This window comes from Pseudophryne corroboree, chromosome 6 (genome assembly GCF_028390025.1).
Source record: "Pseudophryne corroboree isolate aPseCor3 chromosome 6, aPseCor3.hap2, whole genome shotgun sequence".
In the NCBI taxonomy this organism is placed as follows: Eukaryota; Metazoa; Chordata; class Amphibia; order Anura; family Myobatrachidae; genus Pseudophryne; species Pseudophryne corroboree.
The window spans coordinates 99,969,101-99,992,266 of record NC_086449.1 but is presented as its reverse complement, the minus strand read 5'-3'; the positions used below and the strand labels follow the sequence as shown (position 1 = coordinate 99,992,266).

The following is a 23,166-nucleotide window of genomic DNA, read 5'->3' as shown; positions in this document are numbered from 1 at the left end:
CCAACAAGCTGGGTGCTCCTGCTTCTAAGCAGACGATTGCTCGTTGGATTTGTAGCACAATTCAACTTGCACATTCTGTGGCAGGCCTGCCACAGCCTAAATCTGTCAAGGCCCATTCCACAAGGAAGGTGGGCTCATCTTGGGCGGCTGCCCGAGGGGTCTCGGCATTACAACTCTGCCGAGCAGCTACGTGGTCAGGGGAGAACACGTTTGTAAAATTCTACAAATTTGATACCCTGGCTAAGGAGGACCTGGAGTTCTCTCATTCGGTGCTGCAGAGTCATCCGCACTCTCCCGCCCGTTTGGGAGCTTTGGTATAATCCCCATGGTCCTGACGGAGTCCCAGCATCCACTAGGACGTCAGAGAAAATAAGATTTTACTTACCGATAAATCTATTTCTCGTAGTCCGTAGTGGATGCTGGGCGCCCATCCCAAGTGCGGATTGTCTGCAATACTTGTACATAGTTATTGTTACAAAAAAATCGGGTTGTTATTGTTGTGAGCCGTCTGTTCAGAGGCTCCTACGTTTGTCATACTGTTAACTGGGTTCAGATCACAAGTTGTACGGTGTGATTGGTGTGGCTGGTATGAGTCTTACCCGGGATTCAAAATCCTTCCTTATTGTGTACGCTCGTCCGGGCACAGTATCCTAACTGAGGCTTGGAGGAGGGTCATAGGGGGAGGAGCCAGTACACACCACCTAGTGGTCAAACTTTTAAATGTTGTGCCCTGTCTCCTGCGGAGCCGCTATTCCCCATGGTCCTGACGGAGTCCCAGCATCCACTACGGACTACGAGAAATAGATTTATCGGTAAGTAAAATCTTATTTTCTTCTAGCCTTAGCTTCGGCAAGGCGTTTTTTTTTCAAATTTGGGTGCCTTGTATTGCAAGCCACCGTATTTGGGTTTCCTGATGACAGAGCGGAACTTCGGACGAATTCCGATTTCTTACCAAAGCTAGTGTCATTTTTTCACATCAATAAACCAATAGTGGTTCCTGTGTTGACAGCACATTCTAGAATTCTGAATGTGGTACGCGCATTACGCGTTTATATGTCCCGAACGTCTACAGTTCGTAATACGGAAACGTTGTTTGTTCTCTATGATGCTGCCAAGTGGGGTTAGCCAGCTTCTCAGCAGACATTATCCAGTTGGATAAAACTGACTACACGTCAGGCTTACCTTAAGGCTAAGTTACAGTCGCCTACGTCAGTAATAGCTTATCCCACAGGTTCTGTGGGAACGTCATGACCAGCTGGTCGTGGAGCTTCTACGACGCGGCTACATGGTCTTCAGTGCACACGTTTGTGCGCGTTTACAAGTTTGAAACGGTTGCGGCATTAGCATCTAGCTTTGGCCGCCTACTGTTACAGGTGTCAAACAGCTCTCCCGCCCACGAGGGAAGCTTTGGTACGTCCCAAGAGTACTCCAGTGACCCCTAGTGGATGAAAAAGAAAATAGGATTTTGGTACTTACCAGGTAAATCCTTTTCTTTGAATCCATAGGGGGCACTGGACCCCCACCCAGAGCAGTTTTACCTGGGTTGTATTAAGCTCAGAGGAGCTTATGGTAACACATTTTCACCGATTGGTTCAAATTATAAAGGTTTATCGGTTATGGTGTCAACTGTTTAGTTGTCAGTAACGTTATGTGTCAACTTTGTTGTTGTCCGTTATGTTATAGGAATTCTCCATTGTCAACCTCTCTATAGTTCCTGTTCGGCTCAGTAAAAAACACTGAGGTCGTACACTGAGGTACTCTGGGATATGGAGGGGTGGAGAGTTCTAAATTTAAATATTCAGTGCCTTTGTTTCTGCTAAGCCGTCCATATCCAAGAGTACTCCAGTGCCCCCTATGGATTCAAAGAAAAGGATTTACCTGGTAAGTACCAAAATCCTATTTTTCTCTGATGCCATTTTGGGCAACTAGATGTTCACCCTTATTGCTCTTTTTTGAAATGTTTTCTTTATTTTGGTTCTCGATTCTTGGATTTTTGTTGGGGAACCTTTTTCTTCTCTCCCTCACTTTTTCTTCTGGCTGTTTTGAGTGCTTTGTTAGAAAAAGTATCAATATTTCCAACAGACTAGGGGCATACAGTACCAGTTATGGCAGGTCTCCTACCTGCATTGAGAGAACCTAATTTTTAGAGGGGGGGGGGGGGGGGGGGGTTTAAGGTACCGGTAAGTATTTTCTCATATGTCCTAGAGGATGCTGGGGATGCTTCAAGAACAATGGGGTATAGACGGGATCCGCAGGAGACATGGGCACTTTAAGACTTTAAAAGGGGTGTGAACTGGCTCCTCCCTCTATGCCCCTCCTCCAGACTCCAGTTAGATTCTGTGCCCAGGGAGACTGGTCACACACAGGGGAGCTCTCCTGAGTTTCTCTGAAAAAAGACTTATGCTAGGTTTTTTATGTTCAGGGAGCTCTGCTGGCAACAGGCTCCCTGCTTCGTGGGACTGAGGGGAGAGAAGCAGACTTACTTCTGTGAGTTCAAAGGCTCTGCTTCTTAGGCTACTGGACACCATTAGCTCCAGAGGGTCCGATCACTTGGTACGCCTAGCTGCTCGTTCCCAGAGCCGCGCCGTCACCCCGCTTGCAGAGCCAGAAAAAAGAAGCATGGTGAGTATTAAGAAGAATCGAAGACTTCAGTGACGGCAGAAGACTCCAGGTCTTGAGGTACCGCGCTGCGCGCCATGCTCCCACACACACAGCGGCACTACAGGGCGCAGGGGGGGCGCCCTGGGCAGCATGTAGACCTGAAATAAACTGGTAAAAGTTATATGAAAAGTGCCTGGGCACTTAATATAGACCCCCGCCAGTATAAATATACTAAAATGAGCGGGACTGAAGCGCGCCGGTGAGGGGGCGTGACTTTGCCCTCACAGCTCTAACCGGCGCCATTTTCTCTTCACAGAAGCTGCAGAGACGCTGGCCCTGACCTCCACACTGCTGTACAAGTAACATGGTACAAAACGGGGGGGGGGGGTGCTATTATCTTTATTATAAAAGCGCTAACACGTCTGAGGCATTGTATATAAAGTTTCAGTACCGGGATAGGCGCTGGGTTGTGAGCTGGCAAACGCCCTCATGTCTTTCTTACGGGCTTTGCTGTGGGTCTGTCCCCTATAGCCCCAGTGTGATTGTAGGTGTCGGTATGTGTGTTTCGACATGTCTGAGGCTGAGTGCTCTTCCCAGGAGGAGGCTGGAGTGGGGACAGAAAAGACTCTGGGAGTGACCGGTTCGGCACCGCCGACAGCTGATTTGAGTAAATATGTTGAGTGTTTTGAATGCAAATGTGGCTCAGTTGACTAAGAGATTAGATAAATCTGAGTCTAAAGGCCCATACACATTAGACGATGTCGCTCTGTGAGCGACATCGTCTAACGTTTCCCCCTCCCGGGCCGGCCGGTCGGCGGCCGCCTGTACGCACTGAGCGATATGACCGCTCATAACGCTCAGTGACATCACGCCCCCGCCAGCCCTGCATGAAGGTCGTGGACGACAGTCCACATCCTTCATGCATGCCCTACCGACAGCGACGATCGTTGCCGACACACGGGGCCGCGCATCGGTCGTCGCTGGCGGCATACACACTTAACGATAAAATGAGCGACGTCGCTCAAGGAGGGGGAAAATGAGCGATGTCGCTCATTATATCGTTAAGTGTGTATGGACCTTAAGAACCAGACATGGAGAAAATCCATGGAGGATGCATTGTCACAAGCTCAGACCCCTTCGGGGTCACAGAAACGTGCATTTACCCAGATAGCAGATACAGATACCGACACGGATTCTGATTCCAGTGTCGACTATAGTGATGCTAGATTAAATCCAAAACTGGCTAAGAGCATTCAGTACATGATTGTGGCGATAAAAGAAGTATTGCATATCACAGAGGACCCTGCTGTTCCTGATACAAGAGTCTGTATGTTTAAAGGAAAGAAACCTGAGGTAAGGTTTCCTCCCTCTCATGAACTGAACGCTCTTTTTGAAAAGGCTTGGGAAAATCCTGACAAGAAGGTACAGGTTCCCAAAAGAATTCCAGTGGCATATCCGTTTCCCTCTAGGGACAGGGAAAAGTGGGAGTCAACCCCCACGGTGGACAAAGCTCTATCGCGTCTGTCCAAAAAGGTGGCGCTCCCGTCTCCTGACACAGCAGCCCTAAAGGATCCTGCGGATTGTAAGCAGGAAAATACACTAAAATCCATTTATGTCACTACGGGTTCGCTACTCGGACCTGCCGTTGCTTCGGCATGGGTGAGTAGCGCTATTGAAAAGTGGGCAGATAACTTGTCATCTGAGATAGATACCCTGGACAGGGATAGCGTGATTTTGACTCTGGGTCATATCAGCATGTTTAAAAGAAGCTGCGAGGGATATTGGCCTTTAAGGATCAAGGGCCAATGCCATGGCAGTCTCGGCTAGGAGGGCATTGTGGATTCATCAATGGAATGCTGAGGCTGACTCTAAGAAGACTATGGAGTCTCTACCGTTTAACGGTAGGGTCTTGTTTGGTAACAGCCTCACTGACCTGGTATCTACGACTACCGCGGGTAAGTCATCATTTTTACCTTATGTTCCTGCACAACAAAAGAAAACGCCCCACTATCAGATGCAGTCCTTTCGGCCCAATAAATACCAAAAGGACGTGGGTCCTCCTTCCTTGCTGCGAGAGGAAGAGGAAAGGGAAAAACGTCACAAGCTGTGGCAAGTTCCCAAGAGCAGAAGTCCTCTCCGGCTTCTAACAAATCCACCGCATGACGCTGGGGCTCCTCTGCGGGAGTCCGCACCGGTGGGGGCACGTCTCAAACTCTTCACTCTTCAGATAGTAGAAATAGTAACCCAAGGGTACAAATTAGAGTTTCAAGACGTGCCTCTTCACCGATTTTTCAAATCGGCCTTGCCAGCTTCTCTTCTAGAAAGGGAGGTAGTATGCGCTGCAATACTAAAGCTGTGTCAAAATCATGTCATTGTCACAGTACCCCCGTCACAACAGGGGGAGGGTTTTTATTCGAGTCTGTTCGTGGTCCCGAAGCCGGATGGCTCGGTCAGACCGATTTTGAACCTGAAATCCCTCAATTTCTTTCTAAAGAAATTCAAATTCAAGATGGAATCTCTCCGAGCAGTGATCTCCAGCCTGGAGGAGGGGGATTTTCTGGTGTCGGTCGACATAAAGGATGCCTACTTACACGTTCCCATATATCCTCCACATCAGGCATGCCTGAGGTTTGCTGTTAAGGATTGTCATTACCAATTTCAGACGTTGCCGTTTGGTCTGTCCACGGCTCCGAGGATTTTCACCAAGGTAATGGCGGTAATGATAGTTCTCCTGCGCAAGCAGGAAATCACAATTATCCCGTACTTGGACGATCTCCTCATAAAGGCGAGATCCAAGGAGCAATTGCTGAAAAACGTTGCGCTCTCACTGACGATTCTGCAACAACATGGTTGGCTCCTAAACTTGCCAAATCACAGTTGGTTCCGACGACACGGCTGTCGTTCCTGGGTATGATTCTGGATACAGAATTACAGAGATTTTTCTTCCAGTGGAAAAGGCTCTGGAAATACAGAACATGGTAAAACAGATTCTGAAACCGGAAAGAGTGTCAATTCTTCAATGCACTAGGTTGCTGGGGAAGATGGTGGCGGCTTATGAGGCCATTCCGTATGGCAGGTTCCATGCCAGGGTGTTTCAGTGGGTCCTGTCGGACAAGTGGTCCGGGTCTCACCTGGACATGCACCGGAAAATAATCCTATCTTCCAGGACCAGGATCTCCCTTCTGTGGTGGCTGCACAGTTCTCACCTTCTGGAGGGAAGCAGGTTCGGGAATCAGGATTGGATCCTGGTGACCACAGATGCTAGTCACCGAGGCTGGGGAGCAGTCACACAGGGGAGAAACTTTCAGGGAAAATGGTCAAGCCAGGAAGCTTGTTTGCACATAAACATTCTGGAATTAAGGGCCATTTACAATGGCATTCTGCAAGCAGAACATCTTCTTTGCGGTCTGCCCGTCTTGATTCAGTCAGACAACATAACAGCAGTGGCGTACATAAACCGCCAGGGCGGAACAAAGAGCAGAGCGGCGATGGCCGAGGCCACGAAAGTTCTTCGCTGGGCGGAGAGACATGCAAGCGCTCTGTCAGCAGTCTTCATTCCAGGAGTGGAAAACTGGGAAGCAGACTTCCTCAGCAGACACGATCTCCATCCAGGAGAGTGGGGTCTTCATCAAGAGGTCTTTGCAGAAGTGACAAGTCGTTTGGGAATTCCTCAAATAGACATGATGCCGTCCCGCCTCAACAAGAAACTTCAGGGATATTGTTCCAGGTCGAGGGACCCTCAAGCAATAGCGGTGGACGCCCTAGTGACACCGTGGGTGTTTCCGTCGGTCTATGTGTTCCCTCCACTTCCACTCATTCCAAAGGTGATAAAGATTATAAGAAGAACAAGGGTTCAGGCGATACTCATTGTTCCGGATTGGCCAAAAAGGGCCTGGTATCCAGATCTTCAGGAGTTGCTCATAGAAGATCCCTGGCCTCTTCCTCTACGGGAGGACCTGTTACAACAAGGACCGTGCGTGTATCAAGACTTACCGTGGCTGCGTTTGACGGCATGGCGGTTGAAGGCCAAATCCTAGCCCGAAAGGGTATTCCCAGTGAAGTAATTCCCACACTTCTTCAGGCTAGAAAAGAAGTAACGACAAAACATTACCACCGTATTTGGAGGAAATATGTGTCTTGGTGTGAATCCAAGAAGGCTCCTACGGAGGATTTTCAGCTGGGGCGTTTGCTCCATTTTTTGCAAGCAGGTGTGGATGCGGGCCTAAAGTTAGTCTCCATTAAAGTACAGATTTCGGCGTTATCAATCTTCTTTCAGAAAGAATTGGCCTCCCTTCCAGAAGTTCATCATTTCACATAAACCATCCTATTGTGGTGCCAGTGGCTACTGACGCCTTGGTGGAATCGAAGTCTCTCGATGTGGTTAGAGCAGGCCTGGCCAACCTGTGGCTCTCCAGCTGTTGTGAAACTACAAGTCCCATCATGCCTTGCCACAGTTTTGCTATTAGGGAATGCTAAAACTGTGGCAGGGCATGCTGGGATGTGTAGTTTCACTACATCTGGAGAGCCACAGGTTGGCCAGGCCTGGGTTAGAGCTTTGAAAATCTATGTCGCCAGAACGGCGCAGATTAGGAAAACAGAGGCTCTGTTTGTCCTCTGGGCTCCCAATAAGATTGGGGCTCCTGCTTCCAAGCAGACTTTTTTGCGCTGGATCTGTAATACGATTCAGCAGGCTCATTCTACGGCAGGATTGCCGTTACCGAAATCGGTGAAAGCCCATTCTACCAGAAAGGTGGGCTCTTCCTGTGCGGCTTCCCGGGGGGTCTCGGCATTACAGCTTTGCCAAGCTGCTACTTGGTCGGGTTCAAACACCTTTGCAAAGTTTTACAAGTTTGATACCCTGGCTGAGGAAGACCTCTTGTTTGGTCAATCGGTGCTGCAGAGTCATCTGCGCACTCCCGCCCGTTCTAGAGCTTTGGTATAAACCCCATGGTTCTTGAAGCATCCCCAGCATCCTCTAGGACGTATGCGAAAATACGATTTTAATACCTACCGGTAAATCCTTTTCTCTTAGTCCGTAGAGGATGCTGGGCGCCCGTCCCAGTGCGGTCTGTATCTGCAGTTTGGTTATGGTTACACTCGTGTTGAGTTAAGTTCAGTCAGTCTGTGGCTGATGTTGGTCATGCCGTTGCATGCGTTATTGTTGAATGCCATGTTGTACGGCGTGTTTGAGGTGTGAGCTGGTATGTATCTCACCTTAGTTTAAAAATTAAATAAATCCTTTTCCTCTAAATGTCCGTCTCCCTGGGCACAGTTCCTATAACTGGAGACTGGAGGAGGGGTATAGAGGGAGGAGCCAGTTCACACCCCTTTTAAAGTCTTAAAGTGCCCATGTCTCCTGCAGATCCCGTCTATACCCCATGGTTCTTGAAGCATCCCCAGCATCCTCTACGGACTAAGAGAAAAGGATTTACCGGTAGGTATTAAAATCCTATTTTAACCCTGTTCCTTACTCACTCCTCCCACAGCCTAACTCTAATGTTTCCCACTGATACAGCCTAACCCTAACACTCCCCCTAGTACCTAACCCTATCCCCAATGTGTATATACTGTTAACAGAATGCAATTTTATTTTTGTTTGTGCAGGACCTCAGAAGATACTGCATTGCTATTTCTTAAAGAGATTTACCAAACCATGGGGATCAGCATGGACCAGCCTCTGCAATAACCATACAAATCTGACCGAGCTGGCACGGGAGGGGGTAAGGAAACATCTCTTGGCAAATGTGTGTTTATGTGGGTGTGTGCATATATCTGAGTACAATATATTTTATTTTCTACTGCGTCACATTACAGTACATTAGTAATTAACCAATCACATTCTATTACACTCACAAAACTTACAGTATATGCAGGCCAGAGGTCTTTGTTTCCTTGTAAAATATAAGTATTTCTCTATTGTCCTAGTGGATGCTGGGGTTCCTGAAAGGACCATGGGGAAATAGCGGCTCCGCAGGAGACAGGGCACAAAAGTAAAGCTTTCCGATCAGGTGGTGTGCACTGGCTCCTCCCACTATGACCCTCCTCCAAGCCAGTTAGATTTTTGTGCCCGGCCGAGAAGGGTGCAATCTAGGTGGCTCTCCTAAAGAGCTGCTTAGAAAAGTTTAGCTTAGGTTTTTTATTTTACAGTGAGTCCTGCTGGCAACAGGATCACTGCAACGAGGGACTTAGGGGAGAAGAAGTGAACTCACCTGCGTGCAGGATGGATTGGCTTCTTGGCTACTGGACATCAGCTCCAGAGGGACGATCACAGGTACAGCCTGGATGGTCACCGGAGCCTTGCCGCCGGCCCCCTTGCAGATGCTGAAGTAAGAAGAGGTCCAGAATCGGCGGCAGAAGACTCCTCAGTCTTCTAAAGGTAGCGCACAGCACTGCAGCTGTGCGCCATTTTCCTCTCAGCACACTTCACACGGCAGTCACTGAGGGTGCAGGGCGCTGGGAGGGGGGCGCCCTGGGAGGCAAATGAATACCTATTTTGGCTAAAAATACCTCACATATAGCCTCCGGAGGCTATATGGAGATATTTAACCCCTGCCAGAATCCGTTAAGAGCGGGAGACGAGGCCGCCGAAAAAGGGGCGGGGCCTATCTCCTCAGCACACAGCGCCATTTTCCCTCACAGAAAGGCTGGAGGGAAGGCTCCCAGGCTCTCCCCTGCACTGCACTACAGAAACAGGGTTAAAACAGAGAGGGGGGGCACTAATTTGGCGTTAGAAATATATAAAAAAGATGCTATAAGGGAAAACACTTATATAAGGTTGTCCCTATATAATTATAGCGTTTTTGGTGTGTGCTGGTAAACTCTCCCTCTGTCTCTCCAAAGGGCTAGTGGGTCCTGTCCTCTATCAGAGCATTCCCTGTGTGTGTGCTGTGTGTCGGTACGTGTGTGTCGACATGTATGAGGACGATGTTGGTGAGGAGGCGGAGCAATTGCCTGTAATGGTGATGTCACTCTCTAGGGAGTCGACACCGGAATGGATGGCTTATTTAGGGAATTACGTGATAATGTCAACACGCTGCAAGGTCGGTTGACGACATGAGACGGCCGACAAACAATTAGTACCGGTCCAGACGTCTCAAAAACACCGTCAGGGGTTTTAAAACGCCCGTTTACTTTAGTCGGTCGACACAGACACAGACAGGGACACTGAATCCAGTGTCGACGGTGAATAAACAAACGTATTCCTTATTAGGGCCACACGTTAAAGGCAATGAAGGAGGTGTTACATATTTCTGATACTACAAGTACCACAAAAGAGGGTATTATGTGGGATGTGAAAAAACTACCGTAGTTTTTCCTGAATCAGATAAATTAAATAAAGTGTGTGATGATGCGTGGGTTCCCCCCGATAGAAAATTATGGGCGGTATACCCTTTCCCGCCAGAAGTTAGGGCGCGTTGGGAAACACCCCTTAGGGTGGATAAGGCGCTCACACGCTTATCAAAACAAGTGGCGGTACCGTCTATAGATAGGGCCGTCCTCAAGGACCAGCTGACAGGAGGCTGGAAAATATCATAAAAAGTATATACACACATACTGGTGTTATACTGCGACCAGCGATCGCCTCAGCCTGGATGTGCAGAGCTGGGGTGGCTTGGTCGGATTCCCTGACTAAAAATATTGATACCCTTGACAGGGACAGTATTTTATTGACTATAGAGCATTTAAAGGATGCATTTCTATATATGCGAGATGCACAGAGGGATATTTGCACTCTGGCATCAAGAGTAAATGCGATGTCCATATCTGCCAGAAGATGTTATGGACACGACAGTGGTCAGGTGATGCAGATTCCAAACGGCACAAAGGTGTATTGCCGTATAAAGGAAGAGGAGTTATTTGGGGTCGGTCCATCGGACCTGGTGGCCACGGCAACTGCTGGAAAATCCGCCGTTTTTACCCTAAGTCACATCTCTGCAGAAAAAGACACCGTCTTTTCAGCCTCAGTCCTTTCGTCCCTATAAGATCATATCTGCCCAGGGATAGAGGAAAGGGAAGAAGACTGCAGCAGGCAGCCCATTCCCAGGAACAGAAGCGTTCCACCGCTTCTGACAAGTTCTCAGCATGGCGCTGAGACCGTACAGGACCCCTGGATCCTACAAGTAGTATCCCAGGGGTACAGATTGGAATGTCGAGACGTTTCCCCTTCGCAGGCTCCTGAAGTCTGTTTTACCAAGGTCTCCCTCCGACAAGGAGGCAGTATGGGAAAAAATTCACAAGCTGTATTCCCAGCAGGTGATAATTAAATTACCCCTCCTACTACAAGAAAAGGGGTATTATTCCACACTATATTGTGGTACTGAAGCCAGAAGGCTAGGTGAGACTTATTCTAAAAATTTTTTTGAACACTTACAAAGGTTCAAATCAAGATGGAGTCACTCAGAGCAGTGATAACGAACCAGGAAGAAGGGGACTATATAGTGTCCCGGGACATCAGGGATGCTTACCTCTATGTCCCAAATTTGCCCTTCTCACTAAGGGTACCTCAGGTTCGTGGTGCAGAACTGTCACTATCAGTTTCAGACGCTGCCGTTTGGATTGTCCACGGCACCCCGGGTCTTTACCAAGGTAATGGCCGAAATGATGATTCTTCTTCGAAGAAAAGGCGTCTTAATTATCCCTTACTTGGACGATCTCCTGATAAGGGCATAGTCCAGGGAACAGTTGGAGGTCGGAGTAGCACTATCTCGGATACTGCTACAACAGCACGGGTGGATTCTAAATATTCCAAAATCGCAGCTGATCCCGACGACACGTCTGCTGTGCCTAGGGATGATTCTGGACACAGTCCAGAAAAAGGTGTTTCTCCCGGAAGAGAAAGCCAGGGAGTTATCCGAGCTAGTCAGGAACCTCCTAAAAACAGTGCATCATTGCACAAGGGTCCTGGTAAAAATGGTGGTTTCCTACGAAGCAATTCCATTCGGCAGATTTCACGCAAGAACTTTTCAGTGGGATCTGCTGGACAAATGGTCCGGATCGCATCTTCAGATGCATCAGCGGATAACCCTATATCCAAGGACAAGGGTGTCTCTCCTGTGGTGGTTATAGAGTGCTCATCTTCTAGAGGGCCGCAGATTCGGCATTCAGGATTGGATGCTGGTGACCACGGAGCCCAGCCCGAGAGGCTGGGGAGCAGTCACACAAGGAAAAAATTTCCAGGGAGTGTGATCAAGTCTGGAGACTTTTCTCCACATAAATATACTGGAGCTAAGGGTAAATTTATAATGCTCTAAGCTTAGCAAGACCTCTGCTTCAAGGTCAGCCGGTATTGATCCAGTGGGAAAAACATCACGGCAGTCGCCCACGTAAACAGACAGGGCGACACAAGAAGCAGGAGGGCAATGGCAAAAACTGCAAGGACTTTTCGCTGGGCGGAAAATCATGTGATAGCACTGTCAGCAGTGTTTCATCCCGGGAATGGAAACTGGGAAGCAGACTTCCTCAGCAGGCACGACCTCCACCCGGGAGAGTGGAAACTTCATCGGGAAGTTTTTTCCACATGATTGTAAACCGTTGGGAAATACCAAAGGTGGACATGATGGCGTCCCGTCTGAACAAAAAACGGGACAGGTATTGCGCCAGGTCAAGAGACCCTCAGGCAATAGCTGTGGACGTTCTGGTAACACCGTGGGTGTACCAGTCGGTGTATGTGTTCCCTCCTCTGCTTCTCATACCTAAGGTGCTGAGAATTATAAGACGTAGAGGAGTAAGAACTATACTCATGGCTCCGGATTGGCCAAGAAGGACTTGGTACCCGGAACTTCAAGAGATGCTTACAGAGGTCTTATGGCCTCTGCCGCTAAGAAGGGACTTGCTTCAGCAAGTACCATGTCTGTTCCAAGACTTACCGCAGCTGCGTTTGTCGGCATGGCAGTGGAAAGCCGGATCCTAAGGGAAAAAGGCATTCCGGAAGAGGTCATTCCTACCCTGGTCAAAGCCAGAAAGGAGGTGACCGCACAACATTATCACCACATGTGGCGAAAATATGTTGCGTGGTGTGAGGCCAGGAAGGCCCCACAAAGAAATTTCAACTCGGTCGTTTCCTGCATTTCCTGCAAACAGGAGTGTCTATGGGCCTCAAATTGGGGTCCATTAAGGTTCAAATTTCGGCCCTGTCGATTTTCTTCCAGAAAGAATTGGCTTCAGTTCCTGAAGTCCAGAAGTTTGTCAAGGGAGTATTGCATATACAACCCCCTTTTGTGCCTCCAGTGGCACTGTGGGATCTCAACGTAGTTCTGGGATTCCTCAAATCACGTTGGTTTAAAACCAGTCAAATCTGTGGATTTGAAGCATCTCACATGAAAAGTGACCATGCTCTTGGCCCTGGCCTGGACCAGGCGAGTGTCAAATTGGTGGTTTTTTCTCAAAAAAGCCCATATCTGTTTGTCCATTCGGACAGGGCAGAGCTGCGAACTCGTCCCCAGTTCTCTCCCTAAGGTGGTGTCAGTGTTTCACCTGAACCAGCTTATTGTGGTGCCTTGCACCTACTAGGGACTTGGAGGACTCCAAGTTGCTAGATGTTGTCAGGGCCCTGAAAATATGTTCCAGGACGGCTGGAGTCAGGAAAACTGACTTGCTGTTATCCTGTATGCACCCAACAAACTGGGTGCTCTTGCTTCTAAGCAGACTATTGCTAGTTGGATGTGTAATACAATTCAGCTTGCACATTCTGTGGCAGGCCTGCCACAGCCAAAATATGTAAATGCCCATTCCACAAGGAAGGTGGGCTCATCTTGGGCGGCTGCCCGAGGGGTCTCGGCTTTACAACCTTGCCGAGCAGCTACTTGGTCAGGGGCAAACACGTTTGCTAAATTCTACAAATTTGATACCCTGGCTAAGGAGGACCTGGAGTTCTCTCATTCGGTGCTGCAGAGTCATCCGCACTCTCCCGCCCGTTTGGGAGCTTTGGTATAATCCCCATGGTCCTTTCAGGAACCCCAGCATCCACTAGGACGATAGAGAAAATAAGAATTTACTTACCGATAATTCTATTTCTCGGAGTCCGTAGTGGATGCTGGGCGCCCATCCCAAGTGCGGATTATCTGCAATACTTGTACATAGTTACAAAAATCGGGTTATTATTGTGGTGAGCCATCTTTTCAGAGGCTCCGCTGTTATCATACTGTTAACTGGGTTTAGATCACAAGTTGTACGGTGTGATTGGTGTGGCTGGTATGAGTCTTACCCGGGATTCAAAATTCCTCCCTTATTGTGTACGCTCGTCCGGGCACAGTACCTAACTGGCTTGGAGGAGGGTCATAGGGGGAGGAGCCAGTGCACACCACCTGATCGGAAAGCTTTACTTTTGTGCCCTGTCTCCTGCGGAGCCGCTATTTCCCCATGGTCCTTTCAGGAACCCCAGCATCCACTACGGACTCCGAGAAATAGAATTATCGGTAAGTAAATTCTTATTTTCAGTCCGTATATATGATGAGCAGGAAACTGATTACTGTAGTTTTTTTTTTTTAAACAAAAAATGAGTAAACCTAGTAACCGAGTTTTCACTCGTATTACCTGTATCGTGGTAACAGCTGTGGAAGTTATCTATACAATCACACAGAACCAACTTTTCATTCAGCACACCAAGGCTTTAGAGGGGGGTTGCTTCCTCTTTCCTCATGTATCTCCTCCCTGGTGAGCTCCTGCACAAGGTTGACAATCACATCAGAAGCAGCAGCCATTCTAACAGCTCTTTCACTCCCCTTCTGTATTCAGCCCACAGTGAGGTATTGGGTTTGAGGGAAAGATCTGTTGAGCCAAGTTTTTTTCCTGACTTAATATAGGCTGTTAAAGCCTTGATTTTCAGAGCAAAGGGCAGTTCTTAGAGCGTTGTTCAGACCATGTTTAGGCACATGAAACTGGTTTTGACAAAGAATTACGATATGGTAAACTTTTCTCATTGATTGAAAGGCAAGGGCTCACTATTTTGCGTACATATATCAGAGCGTGGCCTCACACCCTAAGACCAAGGGCGTAACTACCATAGCTGCAGGGAGTGCAGCTGCTATGCGGTCCAGATCTGAAAGGAGTGCACCTTCCCTGTCAGAGTAACATTTCCTATGTAATTGTTTTACCATTGCATATATGTGCATGCGTGTATATACAGAGAGATACTTGCCATAATTTCTCTGACGTCCTAGTGGATGCTGGGAACTCCGTAAGGACCATGGGGAATAGACGGGCTCTGCAGGAGACTGGGCACTCCAAAAGAAAGATTAGGTACTATCTGGTGTGCACTGGCTCCTCCCTCTATGCCCCTCCTCCAGACCTCAGTTAGAATCTGTGCCCGGCCAGAGCTGGGTGCTCCTAGTGGGCTCTCCTGAGCTTGCTAGAAAAGAAAGTATTTGTTAGGTTTTTTATTTTCAGTGAGATCTGCTGGCAACAGACTCACTGCTACGTGGGACTGAGGGGAGAGAAGCAAACCTACCTGCGTGCAGCTAGCTTGTGCTTCTTAGGCTACTGGACACCATTAGCTCCAGAGGGTTCGAACACAGGGCCTGACCTCGATCGTCCGTTTCCGGAGCCGCGCCGCCGCCCCCCTTGCAGAGCCAGAAGACAGAAGAAGAATGATGAAATCGGCGGCAGAAGACTCCTGTCTTCATTAAGGTAGCGCACAGCACTGCAGCTGTGCGCCATTGCTCCCACAGCACACCACACACTCCGGTCACTGTAGGGTGCAGGGCGCTGGGGGGGGGGGGGGGGGCGGGCGCCCTGGGCAGCAATTTTAATACCTTTTGGCAAAAGAATACACATAATACAGTCAGTTAACTGTATATGTGTAAAAAACCCCGCCATTAAGTTACAGAAAAAGCGGGACAGAAGCCCGCTGCTGAGGGGGCGGGGCCTTCTTCCTCAGCACACCAGCGCCATTTTCCCTTCACAGCTCCGCTGGAAGCACGCTCCCCAGGCTCTCCCCTGCAGTATCCAGGTACAAGACCGGTTAAAAAGAGAGGGCGGGGGGGCACATAAATTTAGGTGCAAATCGATACAGACAAGCAGCTATTGGGAAAATCACTTATTAGCAGTGTAAATCCCTGTGTTATATAGCGCTGTGGGGTGTGCTGGCATACTCTCTCTCTGTCTCCCCAAAGGACTTTGTGGGGTCCTATTCTCAGTCTGAGCATTCCCTGTGTGTGTGCGGTGTGTCGGTACGGCTGTGTCGACATGTTGATGAGGAGGGTTATGTGGAGATGGAGCAGGGGCAGATAAATGTGGTGTCGCCCCCAACGGGGCCGACACCTGATTGGATGGATATGTGGAAGGGTTTAACCGACAGTGTCAACTCCTTACATAAAAGGTTCGATGACGCAGCAGCCTTGGGACAGCCGGGGTCTCAGCCCGCGCCTGCCCAGGCGACTCAGAAGCCGTCGGGGGCTCATAAACGCCCGCTAGCTCTGATGGTAGACACAGATGTCGACACGGAGTCTGACTCCAGTGTAGATGAGAATGAGACAAATGTACAGTCTACAAAAGCCATCCGATGCATGATTACTGCAATGAAAGATGTATTGCACATTTCTGATATTAACCCGGTTACCACCAAAAGGAGTATTATGTTTGGGGAGAAAAAGCAGCCAGTGACTTTTCCCCCATCTGATGAATTAAATGATTTGTGTGAAGAAGCGTGGAGTTCCCCTGATAAGAAACTAGTGATTTCTGAGAGGTTACTGATGGCGTACCCTTTCCCGCCAACGGATAGGTTACGTTGGGAAACATCCCCTAGGGTGGACAAGGCGCTAACACGCTTATCTAAAAGGGTGGCACTGCCGTCTCAGGATACGGCCGCCCTAAAGGATCCTGCGGATGGAAAGCAGGAAGCTATCCTAAAGTCTGTGTATACACACTCTGGTACTCTACTGAGACCTGCTATTGCTTCAGCCTGGATGTGTAGTGCTGCAGCAGCATGGACTGATACCCTGTCAGACAACATTGATTCCCTCGACAGGGATACTGTTTTGCTAACCATCGAACATATAAAAGACGTCGTCTTATATATGCGGGATGCACAGAGGGACATTTGCCTGCTGGCATCTAGAATTAATGCAATGTCCATTTCTGCCAGGAGAGTATTATGGACTGGTGATGCTGATTCTAAAAAACACATGGAGGTTTTGCCTTATAAGGGTGAGGAATTGTTTGGGGATGGTCTCTCGGACCTCGTATCCACAGCAACTGCTGGGAAGTCGACTTTTTTACCTCAGGTTCCCTCACAGCCTAAGAAAGCACCGTATTATCATATGCAGTCCTTTCGGCCTCAGAAAGGCAAGCGGGTCATAGGAGCATCCTTTCTGGCCAGAGGCAAAGGTAGAGGAAAGAAGCTGCACCAGGCAGCCAGTTCCCAGGAACAAAAATCCTCCCCTGCTTCCACTAAGTCCGACGTATGACGTTGGGGCTCCACAGGCGGAGCCAGGTGCGGTGGGGGCGCGTCTCCGAAACTTCAGCAACCGGTGGGTTCGCTCACAAGTAGATCTCTGGGCTGTACTAATTGTATCTCAGGGATACAAGCTGGAGTTCGAGGCGACTCCCCCTCGCCGTTACCTCAAATCAGCCTTGCCAGCTGCTCCCAGGGAAAGGGAGGTAGAACTGGCGGCAATTCACAAGCTGTACCTCCAGCAGGTGATAATCAAGGTCCCCCTCCTTCAACAGGGCAGGGGTTACTATTCCACAATGTTTGTGGTACCGAAACCGGACGGTTCGGTGAGACCCATTCTGAATTTAAAATCCTTGAACACTTAAATAAAGAAGTTCAGGTTCAAAATGGAATCGCTCAGGGCGGTTATTGCAAGCCTGGAAGAGGGGGATTTTATGGTGTCGCGGGACAACAAGGATGCTTACTTGCATGTCCCCATTTACCCACCTCACCAGGACTACCTCAGGTTTGTGGTACAGGACTGTCATTACCAATTCCATACGTTGCGGTTTGGTCTCTCCACGGCATCGGGAATATTTACCAAGGAAATGGCCGAAATGATGATACTCCTTCGGAAGAAGGGAGTTATAATTATCCCGTACTTGGACGATCTCCTCATAAAGGCGAGGTCCAGAGAGCAGTTGTTGGTCAGCGTAGCACTCTCTCAGGAAGTGTTGCAACAGCACGGCTGGATTCTAAATATCCCAAAGTCGCAGCTGATTCCTGCGACGCGTCTGCTTTTCCTGGGCATGATTCTGGACAAGAACAGAAGAAGGTGTTTCTCCCGGTGGAGAAGGCCCAGGAATTGTCATCTCTGGTCAGGGACCTCCTGAAACCAAAACAGGTATCGGTGCATCACTGCACGCGAGTCCTGGGAAAGATGGTGGCTTCTTGCGAAGCAATTCCCTTCGGCAGGTTCCATGCAAGGATCTTTCCGTGGGATCTGTTGGATGGTCCGGATCGCATCTTCAGATGCATCGGTTGATCACCCTGTCCCCAAGGGCCAGGGTGTCTCTGTTGTGGTGGCTGCAGAGTGCTCATCTTCTCGAGGGCCGCAGGTTCGGCATACAGGACTGGGTCCTGGTGACCACGGATGCAAGCCTCCGAGGATGGGGGGCAGTCACTCAGGGAAGAAACTTCCAAGGACAGTGGTCAAGTCTGGAGACTTCACTACATATAAATATAACTAAGGGCCATTTACAATGCCCTGAGTCAAGCAGAGCCCCTGCTTCAAAACCACCCAGTACTGATTCAGTCAGACAACATCACGGCGGTGGCACATGTAAACCGCCAGGGCGGCACAAGAAGCAGGATGGCAATGGCAGAAGCCACAAAGAATCTTCGATGGGCGGAGAATCACGTGCAAGCACTGGCAGCAGTGTTCATTCCGGGAGTGGACGACTGGGAAGCAGATTTCCTCAGCAGGCACGACCTCCACCCGGGAGAGTGGGGACTTCATCAAGAAGTCTTCACACAGATTGTAAATCGCTGGGAACTGCCACAGGTGGACATGATGGCGTCCCGCCTCAACAAAAAGCAAAAAAAATATTGCGCCAGGTTAAGGGACCCTCAGGCGACAGCTGTGGACGCACTAGTGACACCGTGGGTGTACCAGTCGGTTTATGTGTTCCCTCCTCTTCCTCTCATACCCAAGGTACTGAGGATAGTAAGAAAGAGAGGAGTAAAAACTATACTCATCGTTCCGGATTGGCCAAGAAGAACTTGGTACCCAGAACTACAAAAAATGATCTCAGATGACCCATGGCCTCTGCCTCTCAGACAGGACTTGTTACAGCAGGGGCCCTGTTTGTTCCAAGACTTACCGCGGCTGCGTTTGACGGCATGGCGGTTGAACGCCGGATCCTAACGGAAAAGGGCATTCCAGATGAAGTGATTCCTACGCTGATAAAAGCTAGGAAGGATGTGACTGCCTGAAGTTCAGACGTTTGTTAAGGGAGTGCTGCATATTCAGCCCCCTTTTTTGCCTCCAGTGGCACCTAAGGATCTTAACGTTGTGTTGGATTTCCTGAATTCACACTGGTTTGAGCCACTTAAAAATGTGGAGCTAAAGTATCTCACGTGGAAGGTGGTCATGCTGTTGGCCTTAGCTTCGGCTAGGCGTGGGTCAGAATTTGTGGCTTTGTCATGTAAAAGCTCGTATCTGATCTTCCATATGGACAGGGCAGAATTGAGGACTCGTCCCCAATTTCTCTCAAAGGTGGTATCAGCGTTTCATTTGAACCAACCTATTGTGGTGCCTGTGGTTACTCGGGACTTGGAGGATTCCAAGTTGCTGGACGTAGTCCGGGCTTTGAAAATTTATGTTTCCAGGACGTCTGGAGTCAGGAAAACTGACTCGCTATTTATCCTGCATGCAGCCAACAAGCTGGGTGCTCCTGCTTCAAAGCAAACTATTGCTCGCTGGATCTGTTGCACGATTCAGCAGGCACATTCTGCGGCTGGACTGCCGCATCCTAAATCAGTGAAAGCCCATTCCACAAGGAAGGTAGGCTCCTCTTGGGCGGCTGCCCGAGGGGTCTCGGCTTTACAACTTTTTCGAGCTGCTACTTGGTCGGGTTCAAACACATTTGCATATTTCTACAAGTTTGATACCCTGGCTGAGGAGGACCTTGAGTTTGCTCATTCGGTGCTGCAGAGTCATCCGCACTCTCCCGCCCGTTTGGGAGCTTTGGTATAATCCCCATGGTCCTTACGGAGTTCCCAGCATCCACTAGGACGTCAGAGAAAATAAGAATTTACTCACCGGTAATTCTATTTCTCGTAGTCCGTAGTGGATGCTGGGCGCCCGTCCCAAGTGCAATACATGTATATAGTTATTGCTTCACTAAAGGGTTATTGTTATGAGCCATCCGTACAAGAAGGCTCAGTTGTTGTTCATACTGTTAACTGGGTATGGTTATCACAAGTTGTACAGTGTGATTGGTGTGGCTGGTATGAGTCTTACCCTGGATTCCAAATCCTTTCCTTGTTGTGTCAGCTCTTCCGGGCACAGTTTCCCTAACTGAGGTCTGGAGGAGGGGCATAGAGGGAGGAGCCAGTGCACACCAGATAGTACCTAATCTTTCTTTTGGAGTGCCCAGTCTCCTGCGGAGCCCGTCTATTCCCCATGGTCCTTACGGAGTTCCCAGCATCCACTACGGACTACGAGAAATAGAATTACCGGTGAGTAAATTCTTATTATCTCCTTTAATCCAAGACACCCATGATGTACATAAATTCTGTGCTAATTTAAAACCAGGCAAAATGCAGGCTTGAATTTATTCAGCCAAAGAACCTGTATTAATTATACTTTCTCCTACGTCCTAGAGGATGCTGGGGACACCAAAAGAACCATGGGGAATAGACGGGATCTGCAGGAGACGTGGGCACTCTAAGACTTTGAAAAGGCACTGGCTCCTCCCTCTATGCCCCTCCTCCAGACTCCAGTTTTAGAATTGTGCCCAGTGAGACTGGACGCACTACAGGGGAGCTCTACTGAGTTTCTCTGAAAATACTTTTTTGTTAGGTTTTTTATGTTCAGGGAGGTTGCCCTTACACTCTAGTGAGTGTAAGGGCTCAGCTTCTGGCTACAGGACACCGTTAGCTCCTGAGTGTTTGATCGCTGGGTACGCTCAGATGCTCGCTCCCACAGCCGGCCGTCACCCCCCTTACAGAGCCAGAAGTCAGAAGACAGGTGAGTAGAAGAAGAAAGAAGACTTCAGTGACGGCATTTTCCTGAGGTACCGCGCAGCGGATGGACGCTGCGCGCCAAGCTCCTGCTTACACACACAGCACTTCTGGGCGCGGGGGGGGGGGGGGGTGAGGGGTGAGGGAGGGAGGGGTGCCCTGGCAGCTTAAAATACCTCAACATAAGTCTGGGAAGAGGGGACATTACTGTATAATACTGTCCTAACCCCCGCCAGTATACTCCAAAGAGCGGGATGGAAGCGCGCCATTAGGGGGCGGAGCTCCGTCTCCACAGCTCACTCAGCGCCATTTCCTCACTGCTGGCTGCAGAGACGCTGGTCCTTCCTCTTCACTGCTGACAAGTATCAGGGTGCAAAACAGGGGGGGGGGGGGGGGGGCTCCAGGCTATTCAGTGCAATATTGTATAATATAAAAAGTGCTACAGGTCCGGGGCATTTTGGTTAAAGCTTCTGACCCATTGATTTGGCGCTGGGGTGTGAGCTGGCAAATTCCCTCTGTCTCTCTCTGACGGGCTTCTTTGTGGGTCTGTCCCCTATAAGTCCAGTGTGTCTGTGGGTGTGTATTACACATGTGTCGGCATGTCTGAGGCTGAGTGCTCTTCACAGGAGGAGACTGTATTAGAGGCGCAAAAGGTGGTGGGGGTGACCATGTCGGCACCGCGACTCCTGATTGGGTGAATGTATTGAATGCTTTGAATGCTAATGTAGCTCGTATTAGTAAAAGATTGGACAAGTCTGAGTCTCAGACCCAAGCATGGAAGAAATCTGTGGAAGATATGTTAGTACAAGTTCAGGTCCCCTCGGGGTCACAGAAACGTACGTTTACCCAGTTGGCTGACACTGATACCGACACGGACACTGATTCCAGTGTCGACTATAGTGACTCCAGATTAGATCCTAAATTGGCAAAGAGCATTCAGTACATGATTGTGGCTATGAAAGAGGTATTGCATATCACTGAGGACCAGGCCCGGTGCTACCCGCTCAGCAAAGGGATGCAGTGCAGGTAGGCGCCGGGCAGGAGAGGCGCCTTCACTGCTCTGCATCCCTGCTGAAGCGCCGTCCTGTCCCCCCTGCTGCTGGCTGCTGCGTCTGCCCTGTCACACTGACAGGCAGCCGCAGCAGCGCCGACAGCATGACTCCTTCCCCTCTCTCCCCTGTGACAGTGAGAGGAGAGGAGTGTCAGTTTGCGGTCTGACGAAAGGGGGTGGGGCTACATGGACCAAGGGGCGGAGCTACACGGACCGGGGGGGGCGGAGCTACACGGACCAGGCTAGCAGACTGTGGAAGATCTGGCCAGCAAGATTGTGGTAAGGGGATGCAAAAAGAGTGTGAGAGAGAAAGTGTGTGTGTGTGTGTGTGTGTGTACATGGATGTGTGTGTTTGTTTGTATTTAAAAAGGGGACGCTGTCTGCCGTAATGTGTAAAAAGGGAGACACTGTTTGCCGTAATGTGTAAAAAGTGGGACGCTGTCTGCCGTAATGTGTAAAAAGGGGACTCTGTCCGCCGTAATGTGTAAAAAGGGGCCGCTGGCTGCCGTAATGTGTAAAAAGGGGGACGCTGGCTGCCGTAATGTGTAAAAAGGGCATGCTGACCGCGCCCCTATATTTTTTGCATGCGCCTGCGGCGCGCACTGCCCCTATTTTACATGCAGGGGAGGGGGGCGATGCCCTCTCTTGCACACAGCGGTAAAATGTCTAGTTACGGCACTGTCTGTGTGCAGGGCCGTAACTAGCGCTGCACCGAGTGTTTGTGGGCAGAGAGTTCACATCCATACGCGTGCACGGATCTCCTGCAGCTCGGGGGCCCAAGAGGCCATGTTAACCCCCCGGCCCTGCATGTAAAGTATGGGAGGGCGCAAATTTATATTTTGCAGGAGGGCGCCGAACACCCTAGCACCGGCCCTGCTGAGGACCCTGCTATTCCGGATAAAAGGGTTTGTATGTACAGGTTGAGTATCCCTTATCCAAAATGCTTGGGACCAGAGGTATTTTGGATATGGGATTTTTCCGTATTTTGGAATAATTGCATACCATAATGAGATATCATGGTGATGGGACCTAAATCTAAGCACAGAATGCATTTATGTTACATATACACCTTATACACACAGCCTGAAGGTCATTTTAGCCAATATTTTTTATAACTTTGTGCATTAAACAAAGTGTGTCTACATTCACACAATTCATTTATGTTTCATATACACCTTATACACACAGCCTTAAGGTAATTTAATACAATATTTTTAATAACTTTGTGTATTAAACAAAGATTGTGTACATTGAGCCATCAAAAAACAAAGGTTTCACTATCTCACTCTCACTCAAAAAAGTCCGTATTTCGGAATATTCCGTATTTCGGAATATTTGGATATGGGATACTCAACCTGTATAAGGAAAAGAAACCTGAGATAACGTTTCCTCCCTCTCA

General features: G+C 49.2%; 1 protein-coding gene across 4 annotated transcripts in view; it reads left to right on the top strand.

Annotated features, from left to right (window-relative positions):
• DDHD2 (DDHD domain containing 2) overlaps window positions 1-23,166 on the top strand; it is a 252,721-nt gene that overhangs the window by 212,737 nt on the left and 16,818 nt on the right. For all 4 annotated transcript variants that reach the window (XM_063931530.1, XM_063931529.1, XM_063931532.1 and 1 more), the window contains one exon: window positions 8,206-8,321. In XM_063931530.1, the coding sequence (XP_063787600.1) occupies window positions 8,206-8,287 (82 nt within the window). In that variant the 3' untranslated portion in view covers window positions 8,288-8,321. The remainder of the gene's footprint in view (window positions 1-8,205; window positions 8,322-23,166) is intronic.